General features: G+C 36.8%; 1 protein-coding gene across 1 annotated transcript in view; it reads right to left on the minus strand.

The window, feature by feature from the left end:
* Positions 1 to 27,977, minus strand: part of GRM8 (glutamate metabotropic receptor 8) — a 748,335-nt gene that overhangs the window by 384,082 nt on the left and 336,276 nt on the right. The window contains exons 4-6 of the mRNA XM_041728295.1: positions 13,621 to 13,756; positions 13,000 to 13,154; positions 11,823 to 11,960 (exon numbers count right to left, since the gene is read on the minus strand). Coding sequence (XP_041584229.1) covers positions 11,823 to 11,960; positions 13,000 to 13,154; positions 13,621 to 13,756 — 429 coding nt within the window. The remainder of the gene's footprint in view (positions 1 to 11,822; positions 11,961 to 12,999; positions 13,155 to 13,620; positions 13,757 to 27,977) is intronic.

Consider the following 27,977-nt stretch of genomic DNA (forward strand, 5'->3'; position numbering starts at 1 on the left):
GTATTCTTAAAATGAGACACGTTCATGTCATGTTAAATAAATCATTTCACTTATTGATAATACATTACATTTGTCAGGATGCTTTCAGCGGCAAATAATAGAAAATGCAATGCAGAATGGCTTTAAAATGGAGAGGATTTATTATTATCTCATATCACAAAAATGGAAGGGCATTCCAGGGCTAGTTAATTCAGAAGTTCATAGATGTCAGCAATGACTGAGATTCTTTCTATTTTTCTATTGTACTACCATCAACATCATTCTCCTGCTGCAGTCCCAGACACCAACTGCAGACATAACAAAAACCAGAACAAAAAGACTTCCCTCCCCACACTAACTTAAAGGTCCTAGAAAACTTTTCCATCTATCTCCTTGATCAGAACTGTATCACAAGTTACTCTTTCAACCAAACTCTGACAAGCAGGATAGGACCATCGTAACTGCACCAGACCAATCAAAGTTAACTGGGCTACATGGATTATACGTTAAAACAAAATGGTTGCTCTATAGGTCTGTCAGCCTAGACCCCTACTATCTGATGTAGGTGGCTATTTACATTTAAATGTAAACCAAATACAATTAAATAAAATATAAAATTCAATTTTTTAGTTGCACTAGCCACATTTCAAGTGACCAATAGTCACATGTGGCTAGTGGCTACCCCATTGGACAACACAAACAGAGAAAATTGTTTTCATCACAGAAAGATCTACTGGATGGTGCTGGATTACAAGGGAAATTGCTCTTGGAAAAGTAAGCAACAGTACCTGCTGTACTCCCTATGTAGCAGACAATGAGTTTTATATAAGCATACTATCTCCTCTAATCTTGCCCAGTATTATTACCATATCCTAGTCTGCATGCTATGCTAAGGATGGAGAAACTTAATTGGAAGTACCTTGAACTAGCTAACATAGCTGCTGGAAGGACATAGTTAAAGTCTTGATTCTAGAACTCTTTCCATTTGCCATCTCTGTTCTGTCTACATGTCAATATCAGAACAACTTTCTCCTCATGGTGAGGAACTTGATAATCTCCCGAGCTTCGTATTTCACAGCACTGCCTCCTCTCACCCCCCAAGAGGGACTGATCTTCTTCCTTCAGTTCCAGTTTTAAATAACGCTTGGAGGGACTCTGATGGTCCAACTTGTGTCAAGCACCTGCCTTAAACCAATCAATTATAGCTGCAGAGACACTGGGGAAGGAATTAGGGTTTTAGATCAGAAATATTTCCTTAGGCAGTCCACCCATAGATCCTGAGGACAATTCCCAGAAAAACCAGAATTTCAGAGTTATTTGCTTCAATATATTTCCTGAAAGCTGAGTCCTTTGACCTCTGACACAGGCCTTCTCCAATTTGCTTTCCACATACTTTCTGAGTCACTTTCACCTAGTCTTATTTATAGGCTACTGAGTCCTAACTTTCTCACTACAGCAAGGCCTTTTTTCTCAGCTTCAGATTCACATAATTAACTACTTAGATATCTTTTATGTTGTCCATTTCTCCCCATCCCCAGGGCAGTGTGGCCATCATAACCTGGCCCATCTATCTCGTCTCTGGAGGAATTATTAGAATATCTAACTGGTCTCCATTCCTCAGTACTATGCCTCACCAGCATTATGCTTACAACCAGAATAATCTTTCTAAAATAGAAATCCAATTATGTCACTGATCTGCTTAAAACCTTTTAGTGGCTATTCATTGCCTTTCAAAACAAACTTTGACTCCCTCATGAGCCCTGTAAAATCTTACTTGATCAGTCCCTAGCCTATCCTTCTCTCTTACTATTTTCCCACCCTATGCTCTACCACAGAGCATAGTTCAGCCATACTGAACTTGTCAGTTTCTCAAGCCACTATTCCTTCTCTTGTCTGCTGGCCTTTGTGCTTCCCTCTATTTGAAACAACAATCCTTCTGATCACCTCTTCATCTTGTCTGAACTCCACTCATATTCTAGTCTCAACACAAATGACACCATTCTTCTCCTCTATACTACATTAGGTCTCCCTGATATACATTCCCACTCATGAACCACAAGACAAGTCATTGCAGAGACATGACTCAATTATTTATCTTCTCAGTTATACTGTAAGCCCTGTGAGGGCAAAAACCATATCTGTGTTATTCACCAACATGGCCTTGACATCTATTATACAGTGTCTGACAAAAAGCAGACAATAAATAAGCTGAATTGAACTCATTTAACAAATACCTTAAGAAAGCCCTATTTGTGCCAGATGCCATCCTATGCACCAGGAGGCAACAGAGAAAAAACAAAATCCTTGCCTTCACAGAGCCTGTGTTCTTGTGGGGAAAAAAATCAACGATATACTAATAAACTAATAAACATGATTAAATTGAATAAATAAACATATTTTCAGCTGATATTTTCCATCATGTTTTCCTAATTATCTTTTCATTATTCTGTTACCATAGTGGTAGTAATATGGATATACGATACTTTCCCCCGCACCCCCCCGCCGATAATATAAATGTAGTTATTGTAAACACACTATAGAGTCATGACATTTATAATCAGGAAACAAAATTTTCTAATTAGAATTTGAATGATGGATATAAGCCTGTATGTGTTTCTTGAACCATATTCTCATCTCTATATTAGCAAAGCAGTCTGGAATTTAAAGACAGATAAACTACCAGAAGAGTTCATTTTATTCTTAAATTATGCTAAAGACCCTTTTAACATAGCCATTTGTATGGAACTTTTTGTTTCATCAAAAATATGTAAAAATTAATTCCAACAATTAAAATATTTGTCAGCTAAATGTATGCCAAACTAGGCCTCATGCATCATGTCTGAATGATTAGAATGGAGAGCAAGAGGAGTATTTGACCATCAGTTTTGACCAATTAACTAATTTAACAAATATTTAATGTTAAGCATATTCTAAGTCCTTAGGATACTGGCCCTGCCTACTAAGAAGTTACAAACTAATCACTTAATATTTTTATGGTCTTTTTTTTTTAAGATTTTATTTATTTATTCATGAGAGACACAGAGAGAGGTAGAGACAAAGGCAGAGGGAGAAGCGGGCTCCATGCACAGAGCCCAGTGCAGGACTGGATTCCAGGACTCCAGGATCATGCCCTGAGCTGAAGGCAGACACCCAACCGTTGAGCCACCCAGGCATCCCTATGGTCTTTTTTATAAAACATAAGCTCCTTGAGGAGAGGGAGGGAGAGGTTTAGCATGACACAGTTTTAACAAATGCCACATATAACCAAAAATAAGACTCTCCAGGAACTTTACTCAATAAGCCTTAGTAAACTCTGATCACACCTCATTTTATGCCTTTTTGTCTTAATGTATTCAATTCATTATTCAAATACACAGTTCTTCTTGTTTGGATGTGTTCCTAAAGGTTGACGGTAAATTCAACAATTCATAGTAGCCACAGGAGTCCCTCAAATCCCATGGGTTTAAAGGAATCCCAAAATAAAGCTTCTTATATTTGTTTTGTAATACAAATAATTAACCCCTTGTATGTGACTGTGTTGTATTCTTTTTTTTCTAAAGTAGGGAGAGAGATACCAAATTCTCCTAATGTTTAGCCACCTGTATATTCTTTCTTCATTTTCTTGTTTTGTTTTGTTTTAATGAACTGGTACCCTCAATTGAGAAATCACTGAGAAAAAGACAGCTTTTTCTAATGTTTTTCTGTGCTTTTCACCCCTCCCTCATTTTCAATGACCCAAGTATTATTGTAATGTTTCAAATAATTGGTTCTCAGAAGTACTTAACTGTCACCTGATTGTCTGTATTTCTTTTTCCATTTCTTAGTCCTTCAGGGTAATATTCCAGAGATCATGTTCATCCTGATTTTTGTGAGTCCCAACCAATCAAGCTAATGTCAGAGTCCATTGAATGCTTGCAGAAAGGGTTTCCTAGGTTTCTAAATTCATTTTCATTCTGTAGAATGGGTGTTTCTCTGTTTTAAGTTATTCCTGAAAAACCTGAGAGTTTACATACCCTTGAAGTTCACTCTAATTAGAAGGTACTCCTCACACTTCTATTAATTCTAACAGTATTAGTGCTTCCCAGACCAAGAGCGTCAACCGGACCTCCTTAGTAGTCAAGAAGGGCCAAAGAGAGGACACTGGAACTTTGGTAGCCATTGGGGAAGCATTTAGGATATTACGCTGGGGAAAAAATAGTGGAATGTATCTGTATAACTCAGACCCTTGCTGGGAAAGGCCTCTGGGCAGGAAAGGATTGAGGAAAGAACCAAGTACAAATAGATTTCAGTCCTACCATCACCTTGGATAGCTGTAGGGCTTTGGACAACTCACTTAAACCAGATGGGTCTCAATTTCCTTTTCTGTAAAATGAAAAAATAAAACAAAATGATCTCTATGAGCCTTTCCAGCTCCTTTACTCTATGTGCATTTATGACTGACAGTGTAATTTTTAAGTTTTCAGAGTATTTTTGGTTCCTGACATGGCAAACTTTGCAATCTACTTTGCAGATTTTGAAGATACAGGTGCATCTGTGTATATTTCTTTAAATTTAGCAATTAAGCTTCCCACTTTCAAATTTCCTAATGAGGACACACACATACATGCACACACACTACTATATCTTTATACTTTACTGATCTAAATACTTATTGAAGATTGTATATACAACATAGACTTTTGATTATAGAGTTTTGCATTTGACAATTTAAAGTCTTATTTAAATGATCTTCTGTAGAACACCTTGGGTTTATCAGTAATCTTTAGCATAGCTGAATATTTATTCTGCTAATTGAACATCAGGTGCTGTTGCTATCTCTATAAACTAACTGTAATATCCCCTGTTACTCAAAGTGTGGCCCAGAGCCCATTGGCATACACATCACCTGGGACCCATTAGAAATGTAGAATGCCTCACCCCAGACTATGAATTTTAACCAGATGCTCAGTTAATTTAGGTGCACAAAAAAGTTCTAGAAGTGCTATTATACATTATAGTGCCTCCTGAACTGCTTTAAAATTAGTGTGTTTTTTTATATAAGGAAATGAATAAATGAACGAATTAATTTAGCAGAGTGAACTGCTATAATTCAGTGCCACTGGACTTAGAGTTATGAGAACTTACAGTTGATAATCTCTCCTATTTTTTTAAACTATAGTCCTAGGTCTGTTTTTCTAAAGGGCAGGGGGCCAGGGAAATGGATAAAAAGTATATGTTCTTTTCAAGACCTATTCTCAAATACTACATATATCATTGAAAATCAATATGAAGAATATTAAAATACCATTTTCTATAGGATTATGTAATAACCAATATGCTACTTCTATTTCACTTTGTAGCTGATTTTAAAATTCTATAATGCATTGCTGTCACACATAAAGTATTATAAAGGAAAAAAGTATTTTCCAACTATGTGGTAATACTCTGAAATAAGTAAATAATAAAATAAATTGAAGATATAGAAGTCAAGGATAAATTTAAAGAAAACAGACCAAGATTGTAGTTGCAGCCCTGAGACTGTGTGACAACAATTTACTTAATATTTCTGGGTTCCTGTTTCTTCATCTAGAAAATGAGAGAATGATCTTGATTTTACAACCAATCTCTAAAATTCTGAAATCTAGTATGGCTGAAATCAATGCCTGTTTTGCTATCTATTGAAATTCAATATGGAAATCTCAGAAGTGGCATAAATAGGTCATTCTGGGATTTCTGCTATTGTACTCACTAACAACAGCCGCATATAGGCTAACAACCACCTCATGGTGCTAATGTAAAGGCATTGAGCCCCAAAGAGTTTTACTCTAGATAAGGGGCAAGGAGCATTATAAGGATGGCAGAACATATTTTAACACAGGGAAAGTTACCTTAGTTTCCTTTCATTTGGAGTCACCAAATCAAATTGTCTAAATCCATCTCTCTTGTTAACCACCCAGTTGACTCATATGGTCTCCATGTGCCCTGGGTGCATGGGTGAAAGCTTCCACCTTCTATAGCCTTCCAAAGCAAAAAGAGGACTGTGAAGAGGTAGTTACATCTGAGAAGTCATCTAGTTAGTTACTCTAGTCCTACATAATATATTGACAGGCCTTTCAGGGAGCTAATTATTGAACTTGCTATTTGGTTCACTGACAGAATTGCTTGTTTGTGGGAAGAAACATATCTGTGCATTGCTTTTTCCATTACCACTATTTCTATCATCATAAATAAGAATCAATAGGCCATTTCAAGTAGCATATGCTCACCACCATTTAGCATCAGACTGTCAGCCATATGCAGGCCAAGCAGCAGTTTCCAAACCTCCCAGCTAAGGATTAAAACCCAACAGACAAGGAAAGCACTTCAAATGCCATAAGAAAAACAGTGTATATGCATATGAGCAATAAAGGGATAAGAGTGGTCCATTCTTTGTTTCTGTATCTGTAGCACAGTGTCTGGCACAAGGCAGGTCATCCAAAATGAATGATCAAGTGAATCATGATGAATAAACAGATAAATTAGGCAAAGGGAGGTTTTAAGATGCTCTCTGAGACCAACTGAATTTATGGAGTTGGTCTGGGATATTGTTTTGATAAGAGCACAAAAAGCTATTCAAATTGAGGATGAAAAAATGAAGGCCAGGACACAGTGTGAGCCAAGAGGGAGCCCGTCTCTGGGGAGCACAGACCTAGGACCACTTTCCACATATTCCAGTCCTGCAATACTATCAGGCCTCACTGTGGAAGACGATAAATCAGAATGACAGTCATAAAAAAGCCAAGCAAGACCTCAGAAGAAAAATTCTCCACTGCCAATGCAATTCTTGCTGGACAAAACAATGGCTGATTAGGGACTGATCAGAGAAAAGATGGGATAAAGAAAAAATGAGGTGGTAAAGGGGATCAGTGGGAGAGGAGGTCAGACAGAGGCCTGAGTAGGGAAATGGGTCTGTAAAAAACATGCAAAGACAGAGAGAGATGATGAAGACCCACAGTTCTTGGGGGGCTGTCGGTGTCTGGGTTGTGCACAGTGGAGAGGCATGAAGCCTGAGAGTGGACAAGGGAGGGAGGGGGAAACGAGAGAGGGGTCAGATAAATGTCTATAAAATTACACCCATCACCACTGATAACAAGTACAAAAGAATCCTTTTTGCTTCTTGAGAAAGACAAAGGGAATTTTAAGTAGGATTAAGTAGTAGTAGCTTTCAGAACTCAGCAGCTTTCAGAAGCAATAATAACTACATAAATAGCTAAGTGGATGGTAGGAATTGCTTCACTTTGGAATTTGGCCAGCATATCAAAGTTAACAGTAATATCACATCTTTTTTGAAAGCTTTCCTGAGATTCTAGGAGGAAAAATTATCTCAGAAAACTGTTTGCACCAAGTTATTTTTCGGAAGAGGATGCTCCTCACTGCTTGAAGACATTCTATCTCCCAAAAATTGATAAGACAGAAGCCCTACCCTGCTGGGAAGCACTTTCTTATCCATGTAAATACATTGCCAGTATTGCCCCCAACGGAAGCAAATAATTACGTTCACAGATTATCATTGCCTAATGTAAAATTTTACTCAAAATATAACCCACAAATGATACCCTAAATGCAGCAAAAAGGCCCTTGTAGATATTCCTTTTAATACAGTTCCCTAACTTTTTGACTCACTGTGGATGGTTAAACATGAACCCTGTAAGGCTGAAATTTGAAACATGCGCATCTGTTATTCATTCTGGATAAATTGGAAATACAAATAATTTTCAAACCCTGGACACCCCTATTCCAGAATATCTATAGGTTTTCCTTCTTAAGTATATTTGACTACTAACATTTTAGGATCATCTTTCCTCCCCAAAAACAGAGGTGAAAACTGACTGTTGATAGTAATGTGGGGCACAAATATCTTCTCTCAATATCTGGAAATATTCATGTGTTACCGTTTTTAAAAAATTAAGTTATAGGGTACCTGGGTGGTTCAGTAGGGTGAGTGGCCAACTCTTGATTTTGGTTCAGGTTATGATCTCAGTTGTGAGACAGAGCACCTGGCCCCTGCAGCAGATCTGCACTCAGTGGGGAGCCTGCTTTTCTCTCTCTCTTCCTCCCTCTCTTCACCCCTACCCCCGCTGACAAGCTCTTTCTCTCTCTAAAACAAATAAATAAATCTTTAAAAACAAATTAAGTTAGAGCACTGCATCATTTATTTCTTTTCCACCCAGAAACAAGTTATTTCAGTATCACTCACAATGGAATTTGTCTGAAAATCTGTTTACTAATCCCATTCCCTAAGGGATTAATGCTTGCCCTAGCACTTGGAGTAAACACCATTGTTATTGCATTAGAAATAGTTCTAACTAGGGATCCCTGGGTGGTGCAGCGGTTTAGCGCCTGTCTTTGGCCCAGGGCGTGATCCTGGAGACCCGGGATCGAATCCCACATCGGGCTCCCGGTGCATGGAGCCTGCTTCTCCCTCTGCCTGTGTCTCTGCCTCTCTCTCTCTCTCTGTGTGACTATCATAAATAAATAAAATTTAAAAAAAATAAAAAAGAAGAAATAGTTCTAACTAACAGATCTTTACGATTTTAGCAACACCCAAATAAATTGAAGGAATCTAAAGCAGATATGCCACCAAGTCTGGACTGTACCACAACCCTGGTCAGAATTTTTCATGCCTGAAATAGGAATCAGTATACACTATCTACAAATGCTAAAAGGACATCAACTTTTTTTTAAAAAATAGAAATTTAGAGAAACTGGTTATTCTGAAAACTAGTAAACAATTATGATTAATTAATAACTAATTTCCTACCAACTTTATATATATATATATAAATTCTTTATATATACACACACATATATGAAATAGAGTTGGTTACTTTGTTGACTGGTCGACTTTCTTTAATATGGTATAAATAACAATAGAATGTGAATGTGTGTACACAATCAAACAGTAACATTCAGCAATCAGAATTAAACCCAGTGTAAAATATATCTGAATGAAAACACAGAAGTTACTCCATAAACTCCCCTTTCAAATCCTTCTAAAAACTAGGTCCTCTTTATTTCCCATTATTCCTTAACTTGCACGGTTCTCCCCAGTAAGCTGGACCTCTTCCCTATCCTGCATACATCTCCAAGCCGTGTCCTACCCTGTGCCTTTGCCTTGCTGGCTGACCTTTTCTCTCCTCTCAGAAGCTCTTTTTCAAATCTTCCTTATCAAACACTCATCATCTCCATAAAATTTTGAGTTTTACAAACTGAACTTACAGTCATATATTTTCTGAAGTTCCATAACATCTATGTCTAAGTCTAGCTTTTAATTAGGGTTTTTCTCCCTGTACTAATGAACAATTCTGTATCTTTTATCCCCAAGTGAATCACATAATTTAAGGTAACATCTCCCTCTTAATGCCTCTCCCTAAAGCATCTATCAAGATCCTATCCCACAGCTAATTTCTCTTTCTCTAGTCATTCCTTCTGAATGCTATATTTATCTGAAAACATGCTCAAATGTGCCCTTTCCTAAAGAAAACTTCTGTAACCTGCTTCTTTCTCAAGATTTTCACCATATCTACTTTCTTTCTTTGCCAAACTTTTTTTTAAAGCACTCTTTCCCCCATTTCCTCTATTCGGGCTCTATCTCAGCCCCTCACAATCTGAGTCTCTCACACTTCTCATCCCTTAGCCACACCTCTCAGCAGCACTGAAACTGCCAGTATCCCATCTTTTCTCCTGCACACTGAGACTGTTCTCCCACCATGCTCACTTGCCTTTCCTGGCTCCTCCCCTAGAATCTTCAGTCATTATCCCTTAGCTCTGCTCCAATTCCTCTGGCAATTGCATCTCTGCCCTTGCCTTTAACTTCCAGGTCCCCATCTGCGACTCCTGAGCCTATTTTTACTGCTCAGTTCTCTGTGGGGTCCCAGACCTTATGCTGCTACCTGCTGGGAAGTTCATGGGGCTATCTCAAAAAACCAAATTCAAGTTCATCCCCTACAAATCGACCATTCCTCTGTCTTCTCTGCTCACTAATTACATCACATAGACCTAGCTGATAGGGATTTCACATTCAGAGCCTCTATAACTTACCCCCACCCCAGTGTTAGTCACCCACCACGTACTGTCAATACAACTTCCCAGGACTTCTTTCCTCTGTGTTCTGCCCTGACTTGCACATCCTGGTCTAGGCTGTGACTGTCCATCACCAGGACTACTGGGTGGGTCTCGACTGACCTTTCTACTTTCTCTCTCCTGATTTCCAGTCCTCCTTACACTTTTGCCAGAGGAAGCTGCTTGAAAAGGGTATCTAAGCAATTCCCTAGATGAAAAGTCTTCAGTAATTCTACCCTAAGGTAGGATAAAGCCCAAATCCCCATAGCTCTGAAGTTTCTAGAAACAACATGAAGAACTTACATTACATGACCCCAACCTATCTCTTTAGCCTCATGGCCCATCACTCTCCCACTCACTTATTACCCTACCCTCCCTCCCTCACGCCAGCAGCCACTTTGATTGTGTTACCCCCCCCACACACACACACACACACATCCTCCCCCCTCCCCCCGCCATGGCTTGAACAAAGGAGGCTTGTCCTAGATTCTGGAATGGCTTGCCATCATGTCTTTACATGACTGACAACATCTTGCCATTCAAGTATCATCTCAAATGTCACCTCCTTGGAGAAGCATTCTGTGACTGCACAGCCTAATTGCCACCCTCCCTGCCAATACCACCTGGTCAGCCTTTCACATTTACTCCCTTGTATTTCCTGTAAGCACACCTCAGCATCTGGAAGATTCTGTTCATTTAAATGTTTCCCTATTTAGTCTCTGTCATTCAAGTTTTATAGTATTCAGTGTAGAAGATTTATGGATCTTTGTTAAAATTATCCCTGATGTTTTATGGTTTTTGATCCCACTATAAGCAGCATTCTTTAAATTTCATTTTCCACATATGTATTTCTATATACATATGTTTCCACATATGCATATGTGTATGGATAAGATTTTTTTATTGATTTTGTATCTATGGTTTTTATAAATTGACTTCTTAATTCTAATTAATCTTTAAAATTCCATAAGTGGAATAATGTACATAATCATGTTACCTGAAAATAAAAAAATGTTTCATTCTTACATTCAAAATATGTACATTTAATATCACTATTATTTTTAAGCTCAAGATATAGAAGGTAAAGCATCAAAAAGTCCTAGCTGCAAGAGCTATGCAGTATATGCAGAACAATAATAGGATATATGGTTGGATATAGTGGAAAAAAAAGTGACTGTCTTATAGCAATGTATTATGATCCATCATCTTCACTACACGTTAAGTTTCTAGAGACCAGTATCATTTCTTGCTTATTTGTCTATATTCCACCAAGCCTATCAAAATGTGTTGCCCATAGTAGAAACTCAATTTCTTAAAAAAAAAAAAATTAAAAGATTTTATTTATTTATTTGAGAGAGAGAGCATATAAGCAGTGGGAAGGGGTAGAGAGAGACAAAGAAGCAGACTCCCTGTCGAGGAGGGAGCCCAATGTGGGGCTTGATCACAGGACCCTGAGATCATGACATGAGCCAAAGGCTGATGCCTAACCGACTAACCCAACAGGTACCCCTTAATGTTTTTAAATAGAACTCAAATACCCCAGTGTTGGGGCACATTTCACATGGTCAAGAAATACATGTTGACTGTAAGAACCAGTGAGTACATACAAGTTTGTTGAATGATGACTGTATACGCAACCCTGATGAGAACTAGTAAGAGATACAAAGAAATAGAAGATACTCTGATCATTATCCATATAGGAAAACTTCATTTCCTAGGTAATGATAAAACAAATGTACCAAGGAAAACATATCAGTGGGTACCTGTGCATTTCTTTATATGACTGTTCCTCTTTCCATGTGATCCTAACTTGCATCCAAAATTCTCCTCCCAAAATTCTGCAAACCACACATTTCTTCGATTATTGGCAAGAGTTCGGCTTCTAAAATAGCGATCAAACCCTATTTCAGAGAAGAAAGGTATGATTTTAATATTCTTTCAAAATCAAACCCAAATACTGTCAGAGTTCTTGAATGGATATTATGCTGTGATCATTGCATGAGAAAAAAAATAAAACAAACATATTAACAAATGGGGGAGAATCAGAAGCCCAGAAATTGTTCTTCCCTTATGGTAAAAGCCAAGGCTAATCAGTGTACAATATTATCACCCTTGCTCTTCCCCATTTCGGCTCCTGGCTCTACAGATGAACCTAACAGGACAGCCTGTTGTTGGTGTCATCCTCACAACTTCCCCCTTTCCTCTACATCACAGGGACCAGCAACCTTCTGCTATATATTCGGAACCAACTCAGACTTTTCTCATTCTTCTCTGTCTCCTAGCAGGAGCCAATGTTCTAGGTTTCTATGACTCTACCTGTGTCAAAATATCTTTTTTATATGTTCCATTTTCAGCCAATCCAATAAACTAATCAGCACTGATGTAATTTTATGGGGTCATGGGTAATGGGCCAAAGTGTCAGCCTGCTCAGGGGACAATCTCATCAAAGGGAGACTACCTGGAACTCATGCCTTACTCCAAAAGATAATGGGGAAAGAAGGAATTTCATGCTAAGATGCTAAGACCATCTGGGAGACAGACTTCCTTTCAGGGAGGTTCCACATCTTTGCTGTTTCATTAATTTATCTGTGGGGTCAGCCCAACCTCATGTCTCCATTTTTTACAAAGCAAGCACTCTCCCCACATCAGTGCTGTAACCATCATCTGTGCCATGGAAATATGCAAGGTTAGAGGGAAATATCATGGAAATAGCTAAGGCCAACTATATCTCCCTTAAAAAAAATCTAATGGGTTACTCTTTCCTAACGAAAAATGTATGTTGGGTTAAGTAGTTACTGTCTTGGTAATTCTACCATCAGAATTAAACATTCTTTCCAGAGTCATCAACGATGGGTGCATTTCGTCATATGCTGATATTCTGGTTTTACCTTTGAGTATTGATTCAGTTGGATTGAAACATATTCTATGGCTTTTCCTTACCATCAATTGATGCTCTTTTGGGCAAAATCGTTACAGCCCCTTCTGCAATCTCCTCCTGTTGATAAACAGGTGCTATTTTGGATCCCCAACTATCTGAGCCAATCCAGAGAAAATGACCACTTTGGTTTAATTTCTTTGCTGCTTCCAATATCCTCCTACAGGAATAAAACAAACAAATATACCATATTTAACCAGAAATACTACACTTATGAATGTTACAAGACCAATTATATCAAATTATATGCACTCAGTAGGTCTCCGTTAAACAATTAGTCACATACTAACTGCCTGAGTCTTATCATTTCTAAAAGAAACATATTGAATACTCTAACTCTGGCACCTGTTAATCAGGCTCATCCTTAGCCTCATTCATACCATTCTGTTGATCATCTTTACTTGTCTCATTTCTTTCAGTCCTCAGGTTTTACTCTATAGCCATTTCAGTCTTAGAAACTAGAAGGCTGTTGCATCTCTGTAGCAGAAGGAAGGCAGTCTATAACTGCATGAGAATGTTGCTCCTGTGAAATCTCACAAAATTTTACATTGAACATGAAATATGTGAAAAAAAAAACATGTGTGTTGCAAATGTAATCCTCCATCAGGAAGAAAATTAATCAGCACCTGATGTCATCTTCATTGGCAAACATAATCACCGCCCGAGCATTAGGTGTTTCTAGCAGGCGTTTGATAATTTTTTCAAATTCTCCAGGTCTTGGTTCACGTGGGATTTTCTGTGATTGAGCAATGCAAACACCACCTATTTTAAAAAGAAAGAGAGGGTGACTCAGAAAAGGCACTTATTTAATTTACAAACTTAATGAGGTTAGCTGCTTTATAAAAACATATGATTCAATGCAGTCTATTGTTTTTCAAAATGTGTCATTCTCTCCTATTAAAAGTAATCACGTTTGTTTGCATTATAATATGTATGAAATAAATGACACCAATTATTTAATCATACATCAGGGTTGCTGTTTTATTTTCCAAGTTTAAACAGTTTTTTTTGTGGCTGTCTATAATAAAACCAAAGGACATAAAATGTGTAATGAGAATCAAGGAGTGTACAGAAGAATGGCTGTTTTGATTCATTTGACATAGTTGAAAAACAAGAGCCTGGAATAAGAGTATGTCTTATAGATGAGACCACCAGTTAGGTAAAAAGATCCTTTTCCTACTTTCATTTATTAGTAGACCTCCTTTAAGTTAATTTCATTTTACAGCTTACCGTATCACAACAATATTTGTATGCATCAGCAAAATGGTATATTATGAGACAAGTGGTCTTCAAGAATGTTTGAGACACAGGCAAATCCCAAAGGTTCAAATCCTCAGTTGACATTATGTCTCTACCAAGAAAATCAGTATGACAGAAATCTCATCTCATTATCATATTAAAAAAGGAAAAGAAAAGAAAAGGAGAAGAGAAAGAAAGAAAAGAAAAGAAAAGAAAAGAAAAGAAAAGAAAAGAAAGAAGAAAGAAAGAAAGAAAAGAAAAGAAAAGAAAAGAAAAGAAAGAAAAGAAAAGAAAAGAAAAGAAAAGAAAAGAAAAGAAAAGAAAAGAAAAAAGAAAAGAACTCTTCCTTTGGCTTCTCCTTCTAAGGCAATGAGAGACCAAAGAGAAAAATTTAGAGAAGATCTCTGCCACCTATTAGTGCTCCTCAATTTTAGTGGATTAGAAAGAGAATATATTCTAATATTAGAAGAAAAAGGAATATTAGCAATATGCTTCAGTTGCATTATGGTTTAAATAGGCTTTTTTTTTTAGTCAGATGAGAATTAAATAATCATTTATAACATTGCTTCAGTAAGCAAAGGCATTTTTACTTCTAAGCAATTGCCAATATATTCAGTCACCCAAACATTACTAGGTTCCATCACATGTTATATATTCAGCTGGACAGCATGAATACACAATCTAATCCAGGAGTTACTATCTGGTCTGGGAGATAGGCAGTCCAATAAATTGTCATAGAATATGTGGTACAATTTAGAATTAAGAGGATATAACCTACACAATAGGAACACAGAGGAAGAAGCAACTCAGGTCCTTGAGAGAGCTATATGCAAATATGCATCCATTTAGGAACAAAAATGGGACATTTCTAATAGAGGCCAAGGTATGAAAAAACCTTGTTTGATCATGGCCTATGGTTAAGACCAGCTGGGTGGAGTTTGGAAAGAATGGTCAGGCCCAGCTTGAGAATGACTTTGTTAGACATGCCAAATAAACCCACTAAAAGTTCTTAAGCAAGAGAATTACATGATGAGTTTTATGCTTTAGGAAGAAACCACAGGTAGCCAAACAAAGAAGAAATGTCTGGTAGCCAGACAATGTATGTTCAGTGTGTTGTGATCAGACTTACCATGTGTGGCAATAATGTATAATAACAGTGCTAGAGTACTGAAGGTTATATCTCTGATAAGTTAGAGTATGGTCAAAGTTATCCCTACAGTAGCAAAACTCTTTCTAACCTCTTCAGGGGTGAGAACTGCCCATAATCCACAGACAGAGCTTGTAGATAGCTAGCCTACCAATATGCCAGCAATAGTTCTGATAATTGATTCATTCCTTCATTAAATATTTATTACATGCCCACTATCTGACAGATACTGCACAGGGGCTGTGATCCAATGGTGAATATAATAGACATAGTTTCTGCCTTCGGTGTTTAGAAATGTTGTAGATGAAACAGGTTTAATGCAAAACAAAACAACAAGAATAGATATATAATTAAAGATTTTGGTAAGTCCTATGAGGATGAGTAAGGGTATTTCAATTGCATTGAAGAGTGTTCAGGATAAGTCTCCCTGAAGTGGTGTTGAGTCAGAAAGAAGAGAAAATGGATTAAGACAGCATGAGAAAGGGCAGGAATGAACCAACAGAGCTAACGAATGAGAGGAAGAGAAACATGAGATGAAGATGAGACGTAGACAGGAGCCAGATCCTGCATGGCTTATGTAGGTCCTGTGGAAGATTGGGCATAATTAAAGTGCTTAACTGCCTCATTCAATGTTTCCATTTCTTCTCTCTTATAAATATGTCTCATCTGTGAATATTGCATTTCATAGAAGAAAAATGGATGAAGGTCACTAATGCAGAGGACAACCCAGAGTGGAAAGCACAGGAGGCACTGAGGCCCATTAGGAGATCCCTGGAAGAGGCAATGGAAAATGAGGTCTAAGATAATGCTACTGGCACTGAGGAGGAGCAGATGGAGCTGTTAGAATTTGAGCTAGACTCAATCAAGCTTCACACGATTTTTTTTCCCAATTTTATTGAGGTAGGACTTACAAATAAAAATGGTATATATTTAGGCTGTGCCGATCTTGTCTAAGTGGTGAGGTAATGGAAACCACTAAGCATGACACTAAGTGTTATAGTCTGTGTGATGCCACCATTAAATAAGTAAGCAACACAGGAGGGTACACAGGTATGTAGAGGAGAAAAGAATGATTTTTGTTTCAGGACAGGTTGTCTTTGAAGTACTCATGGAACATCAAACTGAAGAAGCTGATCTGGAGCTAAAGAGGAAGATAGAAAATGTAATGACAGTTTTGTCAGGTGTTGATGCAGTCGGTGGATGAAGGGTTGGGAGTGAACAGATCACTCAGAGGGAATATTTAAATCAATGACAGGAAAAGGGGAATGATGGAGCTCTGCAAAACTATGAGCTTTGGAAAGGAGGCTAGGAAATGCAAATAGAAAGGAGCAATCACATATTTTGATGAGAAAACTTTTGAGACAAAGTCCAGTAGGTATGTTGAAGACTGCATAATGTTTTCAAAAATCAAAAAATAAACAAAAAACTGATGAATAGGAGCATTAGGTAACTATAGAAATGTTAGAACAAAACTGTAACACTCTAGGGAATAATAGCTGTTTTAAAATACAACTGTCCTTTTAATTAAATTGCTATGATTACTTAAGCATCCCATTAAAGACATGTCATATCCTAAGTATCATTCTGAGATTACTACTGACTCCATAGCCAGAAGAAACAAAGGCTGAAAAAATTTTATTATGACTATTTCAGATGAGTCAAACAGGAGATCCAGACATAGCTTAGTCTGAATTCATTGATTTATTAATTCACTAAGGATCTATCAAACTTTTTTGTTTGTAAAAAGCTGAGTTAGTTAGGTTGGATTTTTACATAATCTTAATCCATTTCATATTTTTTATGCCTCTGCCTCATATTTGTCAGCAGGGTCAATTTGTGTTTTCCTGGAAAGAGGGACTACACAACTAACTTATTTCAGCTGAACAAATACTTATGGAGAAACTGTTGCACATGGCATTTTGCTGTTCGATGTCCTATGGATATTTTATTAAACTGTGGACTGTATTACTTCTCAAATGATTGGAGCTAGAAGGTTAGGGTTCTTTTCTTAGCCCTGAAATTCATTCACACTTCTTATCTTTACATCAGTCAAAAAAGTCTGACAGTTAATCCATTCACAAGCACTCATGGTCTACTATGTTTTAGGAGCTACAGACATTCAAAGATTGCCTGTCCTTAGCATCATGTAATATAATCAAATGACAAGATGCATACACAAGAAAAGCCAGATGAGATTATAAAATTATCTAATGATGAAAGATAGCATAGGACATATCAAAATGCAGTAATAAATGCCATCACCCCTCAAAACAGTCCTGTGACTTCAAAAGAAGTCATTTATACTGTCAGAATTTGATTAAAATACCAGTGAAATTTAGTCAAACATTCATGCTTCATTAGAAGATATGTTCTCCTATAGTACCTACAATACCTTTCCTATAATATCTAATGTTTTAATTTTTAAAGAGAGCCTCTGACTTTATTTCGACTCCTGACATAAGCAGGAGGAAGAGGGGTTCTCCACTATCAAAAAATATGTCTACTGCATCTATTTTTCCATATCTTACCCTGAAAGAGTGCTGATTGTATACAATTCAAGGTATATCAACTTTCCTGTTCTGTAGGTGTGCCCAGTTCTGCAAGAAATAATTTCTAAAGCTTGGCACTTTCCTGACGTGTAGGAAAATAATGTTGCATGGAGGAATATATAATTGCCTGTTTTCTGGAATTTGCTGTCTGATTTCCTTGCTTGTGTAGGTTTTTTTCTTTTGATTGTTTAATGATAAATGGAAGATCATTTCTAGAATTGAACACTTTATGTACTCTTCACAACACACAAGACCATTCTTTCTCAGTTTCATTCACTGATACCTCATTGGTCCTAATGACAGCATTCTAAGGCTGGTATTATCACCATATACCTGATGAAGATTCTGATAAACAGGGTATCAACAGCTAGGCACAGGCTGGAGTCCAGGTTCAGAGCCACATCCATCTGACTCCAAGTCTAGACTTTTCCTATCATCTTGCTTATCCACAATTGACTATACCTGTTGCTTAATGGTTTAATAGATACAAATGATTGATGAATAAAATAAAGATAATTTACAGATTCATTAAAAAACCCAGCAGGTTGCCCCTTATAAATCAAATGACAGCTACACAAATACAAATATAGTACTTCTATTAAGAACTTAAGATACTTAGAATCTATGCAAATTTTGCACAACTGACTTACAATTCTTCAGTATATAACCAGTCCACCCTCAACTTACCAACTATCCCTGTAAATGCATGTCTTCAGAAGGATTTTCCTGAAGTACTCCATATTCCATTTCTCCTTTGCATTGAAGCAACTACAATAATTATATTCTTTTATTTTGTTTTTTTTTCTCACCTGCAATGCTACTGAACCTTGTCTTTCACATTTACTACATACCCCATATTACCTATCACTATGTTTGATACATAAAGACTTCAACAAACCTTTAATGAGTGAATAGACAGAAGACTTATAATAGGCACTGCTGGCATAGAGAAATAGAAATGACACAGTTCTGCCTTCAAATACCTCTCAGTCAAGGAGAGAAACAAAAGGACACATGTAATCGTATGTTTAAAAATAAGTGACATAAAAGAAGTAAGAAAAGTGTGGATCATGATATTTCAGAGGAAGTTGTCACTGAAATGGGTCTGCCTCCCCAAATAGTTTTTATCAGGGTTCAAAGAATTAGAATACCTTAGCCTTTGTTTGTTTATCTGTGGAGTGGCACAACAATTTGCTTTCTTTGATTCAAGAACAAATTTGTAAACAATTCAATTTCATAAGTTTTATATCTTTATATCATGGATGAGTAGCCTGAGATCTCAGGTCTGACAGAGGAAAGATATGTTCATATATGTTAATTTGCCAGTGCAAAAAGATATTGGAGTGAGGAAGAAAACAGATTTGGCATCAGAAGAGTGGATTCTGTGTGACTTGAGACAAATCTCTCACTTTTCAGTTTCCTCATTTCTGTAACAAAGTCCATAATAATCATCTCCCAGATATGTCAAGAGAATCCAATTTAAAAGTGCATTATAATAAATATCTATACAAATGTGGTACCTTATTATGTTATTAATAATAATCATCATTGTAATCAGATAAGTATCATCACCAAACCTGACAGGGTAGATAGTGCTATTCAGACCTAAAATATGGGATTGTCAACTGATCATATTCTTGAATCATTCACCACTCTTTTTATAATATTATCCAATGTCCTCAATTCTGAGAAATGATACTTGTCCATTTGTCTATACTATAAATAAGATGAATAGATTTCACTTTTCACCTATTATTGGTCAACACAATGAGATTAAGACAATTTCAATAAGAGTTGAATGGGAAAAGTTACTTATGTTCTCCTTTTCAATCCCCCAATTCCTTCCCTAAAGATCCAAGTCTCTTTTCAAAGGAAGTCCATAAGTATTTTGAAGATCTGGGTTGAAACTTAGAATTTAAATCTTTAAAGAATAATAGTAAAAAATATGAAACGATTAATGGTGCCAACTATTAAAGAGGCAAAGATTGCCGTGAGAGCAATCACATGTTTTGTTTCATTTAACATTTGCCTATAGATTATAAAAAAGCTGGATCGAACATGTCCAAGACAGTGTTGTTACAGGTTGGGCTCCCCAGAAAGCAGATTCTTAGAAGGAATTTGAAATGCATATTTGCCCTTGGCTTTTACCCTATGGAGGGTCAAGAAAGGAAGCAGCACTGAGCAGAGAAGTCCAGCTGGCTGTGGCCCAATGACAAGCTACCCCCACCACAAGGAGCTAGAATGGCTCCCAGAGTAGTTCTGAATTAGATCATTATACTTCCACATCAATTAGTCATTGAATGTGGGCCCCTTCCTGAGGTGGCAGGGTTGGGGTGGGGTTAGAAATTGGGCAAGGCAGCTCTCTGCAGCAAAGCAATCCTTCAAGAGCCAGTAGAGCAGTCAAAATGGCAAAGCCAACAGGTCCTTTGCTGAATGGGGATGTGAAGAAGCACTTATCATTTACATAAATTAAAATTTATAGAGAAATGAAGATATTGTCTCTAAAATAATAGTATACATCAAATAATTAATAAAATCATATTGTTTAATTTCAAAACTCCTCTTCAAAGAGAATTTATTGAACAACAAAAGGCAATCTATATAAACAGCACAAAACTGGAATTATAGGCCAGAACTCGGATCATAAAATTCCCTGGAATTTCAATAGAGAAGTTTTGTTAAAGCATTCTGAAAGGATAAAGTATCAAATTTTTAGTTGTTGCTTAGTTGTTGCTTATTTTTAAGAACAAAATCTCTATTAAGAATGTGGAAGGAGAAAAATAAAACCAGAAACAATGCCACGCCACTAAGTTCCAACTGTGCTGACAATCTAGAAGGATTAAATTATTAGGAATGAAATTACTTACGAAGCTGTAAATAGAATATTAAATACTACTTTTTTAAGTAACATGATTATTGCCAGTGTTGGTTTGTTCACAATTTCTGTCAAGTTCTAAGTAAATCAGGTCAAGTTTCTGGTTGTTTATATAACCTGTTAGATCTGCATGCCAGACGTCAGTTTGGTGCATAAACAAATCAACAAAATTACAATTTTATCAGTTGTCAGAGAGAATCGCTAGATATTGGTAAAAATTGGTCAAAAATTTTGATTGACCTATTAATTGCCTATAATTGACCATTTGGGCCAAATAAAAATGTGACTTAGTCACCATTATTTATTTCTTAATGAATGTGCCTTCAGATAATAGCAATGAACAAAACCAAATGACCAGTTTTTGTTTTTTTCTTTTTTTTTTTTTAAGATTTTATTTATTTATTTATTCATGAGAGACACAGAAAGAGAAAAAGAGAGGCAGAGACACAGGCAGAGGGAGAAGCAGGTTCCATGCAGGGAGCCTGATGGAGGACACGATCCCAGGACTCCAGGATCACTCCCTGAGCCAATGGCAGATGCTAAACTGCTGAGCCACCCAGGCATCCCCTGTTTTTTTCTTAAAGACAATAAAAACACATAAACTCTTCTAAGGTTCCAGACCCCAGTTCCAATTACTGGGAGGGGAGGAGTTTCCCCACCACCCACCCACCCATTGTCCTGACACCAACTGGCTGTCCTACAATTCAACTCACTTCTGACTATCTACCCAGAGACAGTGTCAGGTCCCACAGGTTTAACAAGAGTGCACCCTCACCCCACTTTAGGCACCAGTCACAATCCAGATTGTTAACTTCACTTCTGACCAACTGGCTATAAGTCAGAGGTTCCTAAGACCCTTCCTTAGGTTCAATTAATTGGCTTGAACAACTCACAGAATTCAGAGAAACATTTCTTTTTCTTTTTTTTTTTTTAAGATTTATTTATTTATTCATGAGAGACACAGACTGAGAGAGAGGCAGAGACATAGGCAAGAGGGAGAAGCAGACTCCTCACTAGGAGCCCGATGCGGAAATTGATCCCGGATCCGGGATGACCTTCTGAGCCAAAGGCAGGCGCCCAACTGCTGAGCCACCCAGACGTCTCACAGAGAAATATCTCACTTACTAGATCACTAATTCATTATGAAACTACATAACTCAGGAATACCCAGATGGAAGAGATGCATAGAGTGAGATATGGAAAAAGAGCACAGAGCTTCCATGCTTCTCTGACTGTGCCACTCTTCCTTAATCTCTAGGTGTTCACCAACCCAGAAGCTCTCCAAATCCTGTCCTTTGGGGTTTTCATGGAGGCTTCATTACTTAGGACTGATTGATTAAATCATTAGCCATTGGTAATTGAACTCAATCTCCAGCCTCTTCCCCTTCATAGAGGTTGCAGTTGGAACAGAAATTTCCAACCAGATTATCACACAGTTGGTTCTCTGGGCAACTAGCCCCAGTCCCCAGGTTACCTAAGGGCTTTCCCAGAGTTGCCTTATTAACATAACAAAAGACACCTTGACTACTTTCATCACTTAGAAGATTCCAAGGATTTTTAGTTCAGTCCTGGAAACAGGAGAAAAACCAAATATATATGTATTATAAATCACAGTATCACAACTCTCCGCTCTAATTAGCCTTGACATCATTTCTTTCCATCTTTTTGGAGATATAAGTAAAACAGCAGCTTTGTCTACTGTAATTGGTCTTTTACTGATAGTTGAATAAAATTTGTTCTAAGGTTCAAATAAGTGTAATCACACCTTTTGTAACAATATTTTCACCTCTATATATGGTGTACAACTGGGATTTAGCAGAAAAGTGCACAACATGATCAAAGTGTGTACGTTTGTCAGCTTGAAGTGCACTCTGTGAAAGAGAAGGTTTATCTTGCACATTACAGTAAAGAAAAAGTGTTATCTTTAACAACATGGATTAAAATAGCAAAATTGCACCTAAATCTGTGCTCATTCTCTCTCTCTCTAAAACATTTTATCCTTTTTCCTGTATCAGATGCCATGTAGACTCTTAAAGGAACTCCAAAAAGCAATGAAATAAGGAAATGAAGGATGCCTGATGCCTCAGTGGTTAAGTGTCTGCTTTTGGCTCAGGGCGTGATCCTAGAGTCCCGGGATTGAGCCTGGCTCAGGCTCATTGCATGAAGCCTGCTTCTCTCTCTGCCTGTGTCTCTGCCTCTCTCTCTTTCTCTGTGTCTCTCATGAATAAATAAATAAAATCTTAAAAAAAAGAAATAAGGGGAATAATATTCCTGGTACAGAAAAGACATGACCCAAATGCTACTTCTTTATGTGTCCCATGAAGAGCAGCAACAGGGAAAAGCCACCATGAAAAGAGAACCATCTCCTTCCCCTCTTGCCTGTCTCTGGTATCTCTGATGCTGATGCTGTGGAAGCAGATTGGGCTGGGAGAGTCTCACAAGATCAATGTCCATACATAGTAGGCTTTCTAATTTGGCCAATACTCATCACAGATCTAAGGATTTGTTCAGAGGAACAGAGTGGTATGGTGGTTATGAATCTTTTCTCTGGGGCTAGACTTCCTAGCTCTAAATCCTGGCCCTTCTCTTACTGATTAGTGATGCTGGGTAAGTTATGTGACTTTTCTGTGCCTCTGTTCCTCATCCGAACATCAAAAGGATGCTACTATCTTCCAAATGCATTACTATTAATAAATAAGAGATTAAATAAGCGCTTGACAGCTTAATTTTTGTCACAGAAAACATATTAGTTGTACATTTTTTAGAATCAAAATTGACAAACCCCGAATAGAAATGGTAATTCATTTTCATAAAGCAATATTCACTTATAACATTATTTCAAAACACCTCAAACTTCATTCTCCAACTGCACACAGAATAATAACTCTTTACAAGAGATTCCAGTCAATGGAGTGTTAATTATAGAAACTCCTACAGCCAGACGGGAAACTTATGCCTACCACAAGCTAGACCTAAACTTCTGATGTGTTGCCTCTTCCCACTCCAGAAAATTGTAAATATCTAAGGAGATATGGATAGGTACAGCATGCGGGAAAGATTCAGGTAAAGAAAGAAAGAGGGGGAAAAAAGAGGAAACCAGGCAAGGGGGGCAGTGAGAAGAGAAATAATATGGGAGAAGAAAGGGAAGGGGAAAGAGAGTAAAAGTAGAACCCAGAGAGACCAGAGAGCACAATATCTGGATCAGAAGCATCTCTGGAGCTGGGCAAAAAAGGATTCTCTGGGGATCCTTGGGTGGCTCAGCAGTTTAGCGCCAGCCTTTGGCCTGGGGTGTGATTCTGGAGTCCCGGGATCAAGTCCCACATCAGGCTCCCTGTATGGAGCCTGCTTTCCCCTCTGCCTGTATATCTGCTTCTCTCTCTCTCTCTCTCTGTCTCTCATGAATGAATAAATAAAATCTTTAAAAAAAAAAAAAAAGATTCTCTGTAGGGTCAAAACAGCAAATGTGGGGTTAGGGACAGTTAAAGACGTAGAACTTGATCAGTTTTAAATAAGTTTTACAAATGTGTTGTACGCATTTGTATTTCTTTGGATTATTTTCTGAGTACCATTTTTGGAGTGTCTGGGGATTTTTATTTTGTTTTTGCCTTTTAAAATAGATCACCAGATCTTGGGGCCAATAATATGACAAGAAGTTTTAGGATGATAAAACTAACCCCCTGTAAAAGCTCAAAGGCCCAATATGTATGGATTCACTAAGAGAAGAAAATTTCATATTTTCCAGCCCATTGCCTGGAAAAACACTTATGTCAAAACGATTGGAATCAAAGTGAGCACTGTTTAAATTTCTTACCCATTTTGGACTACAGGGAAAAAGTTAGTATTGGGCTGTGAATTAAGCCCATCACAGTTAGACTAGAAATTTGTCATTCAGTTACAGGTTAGGAAGTCATTACAAAATTACAGCCATTAAATTTAATTACTGAGAGGGAGGGAGGATATCCATGGGACCCACTCTTCTTCTTCAATTATTCAACAAATATTTATTGAACACTTGTTACTTGTCAGATGCTTTTTAGGCAGAGTATGGAGCAGTGAACAAGATGGGGAAGGCTCCTGACTTCATAGAGCTTATTTTTCAGTATACCTCTAGGATCTAGAAAAGCTACTTGTGGGCATTTTTATTGGATGTATGATGAAGAAATGAGTGAACAAGAGGCTCCTATTTCATAATTAGTGGAAATGATCTAATAAAGAGATAATAAGCATGTTTAAGTATTAAAAATACCATTATTCAGAAAAAGGCAAAGCATCTCTACATCTATGTTATATGTGTATATAAATTAAGGTCATTTCCAAATAGCTTCTGCCAATACTACACTCTCAATAAGATCTCAACAGCAGCTATCACAGCTTGCAAAGCATGAGTGTTCTTCTATCAAACACCCAAGAAATATTCTATTCTACTTAACAGCATTACTTGAATTCTGTTATGTATTGGCTTTCATTCAGTGGCCTCTACTCAAAGCAGCATTTTCAACAAATATTCAAAAGGGGATGATATTCTCTATTTAAGGAAGAAGGAACCAATAACTAAAACATTATTATTTTAGCCAAATAATTCCTTAGAGCAAGAGTTTCACCATGACCAATGTACAGTAGTGACTAAACTAAGAAATGGACTTCTGAGAATAAATAAAAATAAGCAACAAAAGCTTTTAAAAACTCACTCTTTTGGCAAATGCAAGAACTTGTAGTGTTTGGAAATGAAAGATCATTTTCAGCACGGTTTGATCTATGTGTTTGAGATATAAAAAGGTTAAAAATATAGTTATATATTTAACTTCCTGGATTTAAATTGGACTAAAAAGAGAAAAGATTGAATATACATGTTTTTGATAGCAAACCATTTTATATTTTAATTATTTAAAGGATTCTTTCTTTTAAAAAGTTTAACAGCATTACCGAAGTGTAGTTGATACACAGAAGAACTTACGCTTAATTGTGTTAAATGTACACAAAATCAGGATAATAAACTTATCCATCATCTTCAAAAGTTTCCTCTGTCTCTGCCACCACTTTTTTTTAATAGTAAGAACACTTAACATGAGATCTACCCTCTCAACAAATTTTTAAGTGCATAATACTGTGCTGCTAACTATTGTATTGTTAGCACTGTATTGTATAGATCTCTAGAATGTATTCATCTTTTATAACTGAAACTTTATACCCATTGAACAACTCCCTATTTCTCCTTCCTCCCAGCCCCTGGTAATCACCATCCTACAAGTTTGACTATTTTAGACATCTCTTTTAAGCAAAATCATATAGGATTTGTTTTTCTGAGTCTGGCTTATTTCACATAACATGATGTTCTCCAGGTTAGTCCACGTTATGACAAATAGTAGGATTCCCTTTTTTAATATCGAATAATATTTCATTGTATTTATATTCCACACTTTATTCACTTATCTATCAAGAGATATTTGGGTTGTTTCCATAAGCATGGCTATTGTGAATAATGCTCCAATGAACATGGAAATACAGATATCTCTTTGTGATCCTTATTTCAACTCTTGAATAAGTGTCATGAAGTGAAATTGCTTGATTATATGGTAGTTCTAGTTTTAATTTTTTTGAGGAAGCTACACACTGTTTTCAATAATAGCTGTACTACTTTACATTCCCACTAACAATGTACAAGAGTCCCAATTTCTCTACATCCTTGCCAACACTTACTGTATTTGTTGTTTGGTTGTTTTTTTGTGTTTTGTTTTGTGATAATTGCCATACTAAGAGGTGTGATGTGATATTTCATTGTAGTTGTGATTTGCATTTTTCTGATGATCAGTGATGTTGAGCATCTTTTCATTTTTACAGTAGCCATTCGTATGTTTTCTTGAGAGGAAAATCCATTCAAGTTCTTTGATTTTTTTAAGTTGGGTGATTTGTTTTTTTGCTACTTAATTGTAAAAATTTAAAGGACTCTTGTTAAAATAAATTTTGGACTAGATTTTACTAAAATAGAGGACAACTAATACCTTCAGATGCAAGACTCCTCCATACACAAATGAAATCAATTATTACCTTTTCCTTAATGAAAACTCCATTTTAGAATAGAAAATAATAATAATGACTCAAAGAACAGTAGTTCACCATGTTTTAATAACTAATTTCACCCTCATAATACCCAAGTGCTACTGTATAAGGTAAATATTATAAAATTCTTTTTATATTGAAGAAACTGTCCCCAAGTTCACAGAGCAAGGAAGCAGTCAAGTGAAGGACTCATGAACCTTATCCTAAGAGCTAAGTAAGTATACTTATTATACTTTGCTATTGTCTCTCAATAATTGACTTCTTGGTCATTTAATCTCAATATACATAATTAAACACAGCCCAAACAAGTAATATAGTACAATGAAAGTAAAAACTCCAGAATTTTATACTATCAGAACCAAATAAATTAGAAAAATGCCTTTTAGGTTGCTTTAGGTTAGATAGAAATTTCATTCATTAACATCCTCTCAAAGAAGTGTCTTTCATGCATCTATTGCCCACAAGCCCAGGCATACCTGCCATCACTCACAGAATGCTGAATGCTTTGTTGGTATATGGAGTTACAAAATGAATGAGACATGGTCCCTGGTCTTCACATACTTATAGTAAATGAATGCTGCTGCTGAATGCTTTGTTGGAATATGGAGTTACAAAAATGAATGAGACATGGTCCCTGGTCTTAACATACTTATAGTAAATAACACAATATATAAATAAATATTACAATTTGATGTGAGAAATACTATCATTCAGTGTAGCATAGGGACACAGGACCAAGAGAATAGAGTCTAGTACCTGTGAACAAGATTCGCTGGCTCCTGCCAATGACCATGGGAATACATGGTCAGAGAAGTGTAAAAAGGGGCTGTATAGTAAATGGATACACACCAGGATCAAGATCAGAAAATATTTCAGAAGTGAGCCTGTAATTAATTTAGCTAGCTAGAAACCAGTAAAATCTATTTCTAATGGATACAATCAATCAACAGAAAAGTTTGGTATTTCCCATGAAAATGTGATTGTCATTAATAATTTGAATATGATGTAGTAAACACCCTGCATTTTGTACAAAAAGGGATTTGATTTCACTTTTCCACAATAAGAAACAGACAATTCACCTTGGGGTGGGAGAAACACAGATAAAAAATAAATAAA

Source organism: Vulpes lagopus, chromosome 13, assembly GCF_018345385.1.
Source record: "Vulpes lagopus strain Blue_001 chromosome 13, ASM1834538v1, whole genome shotgun sequence".
NCBI lineage: Eukaryota > Metazoa > Chordata > Mammalia > Carnivora > Canidae > Vulpes > Vulpes lagopus.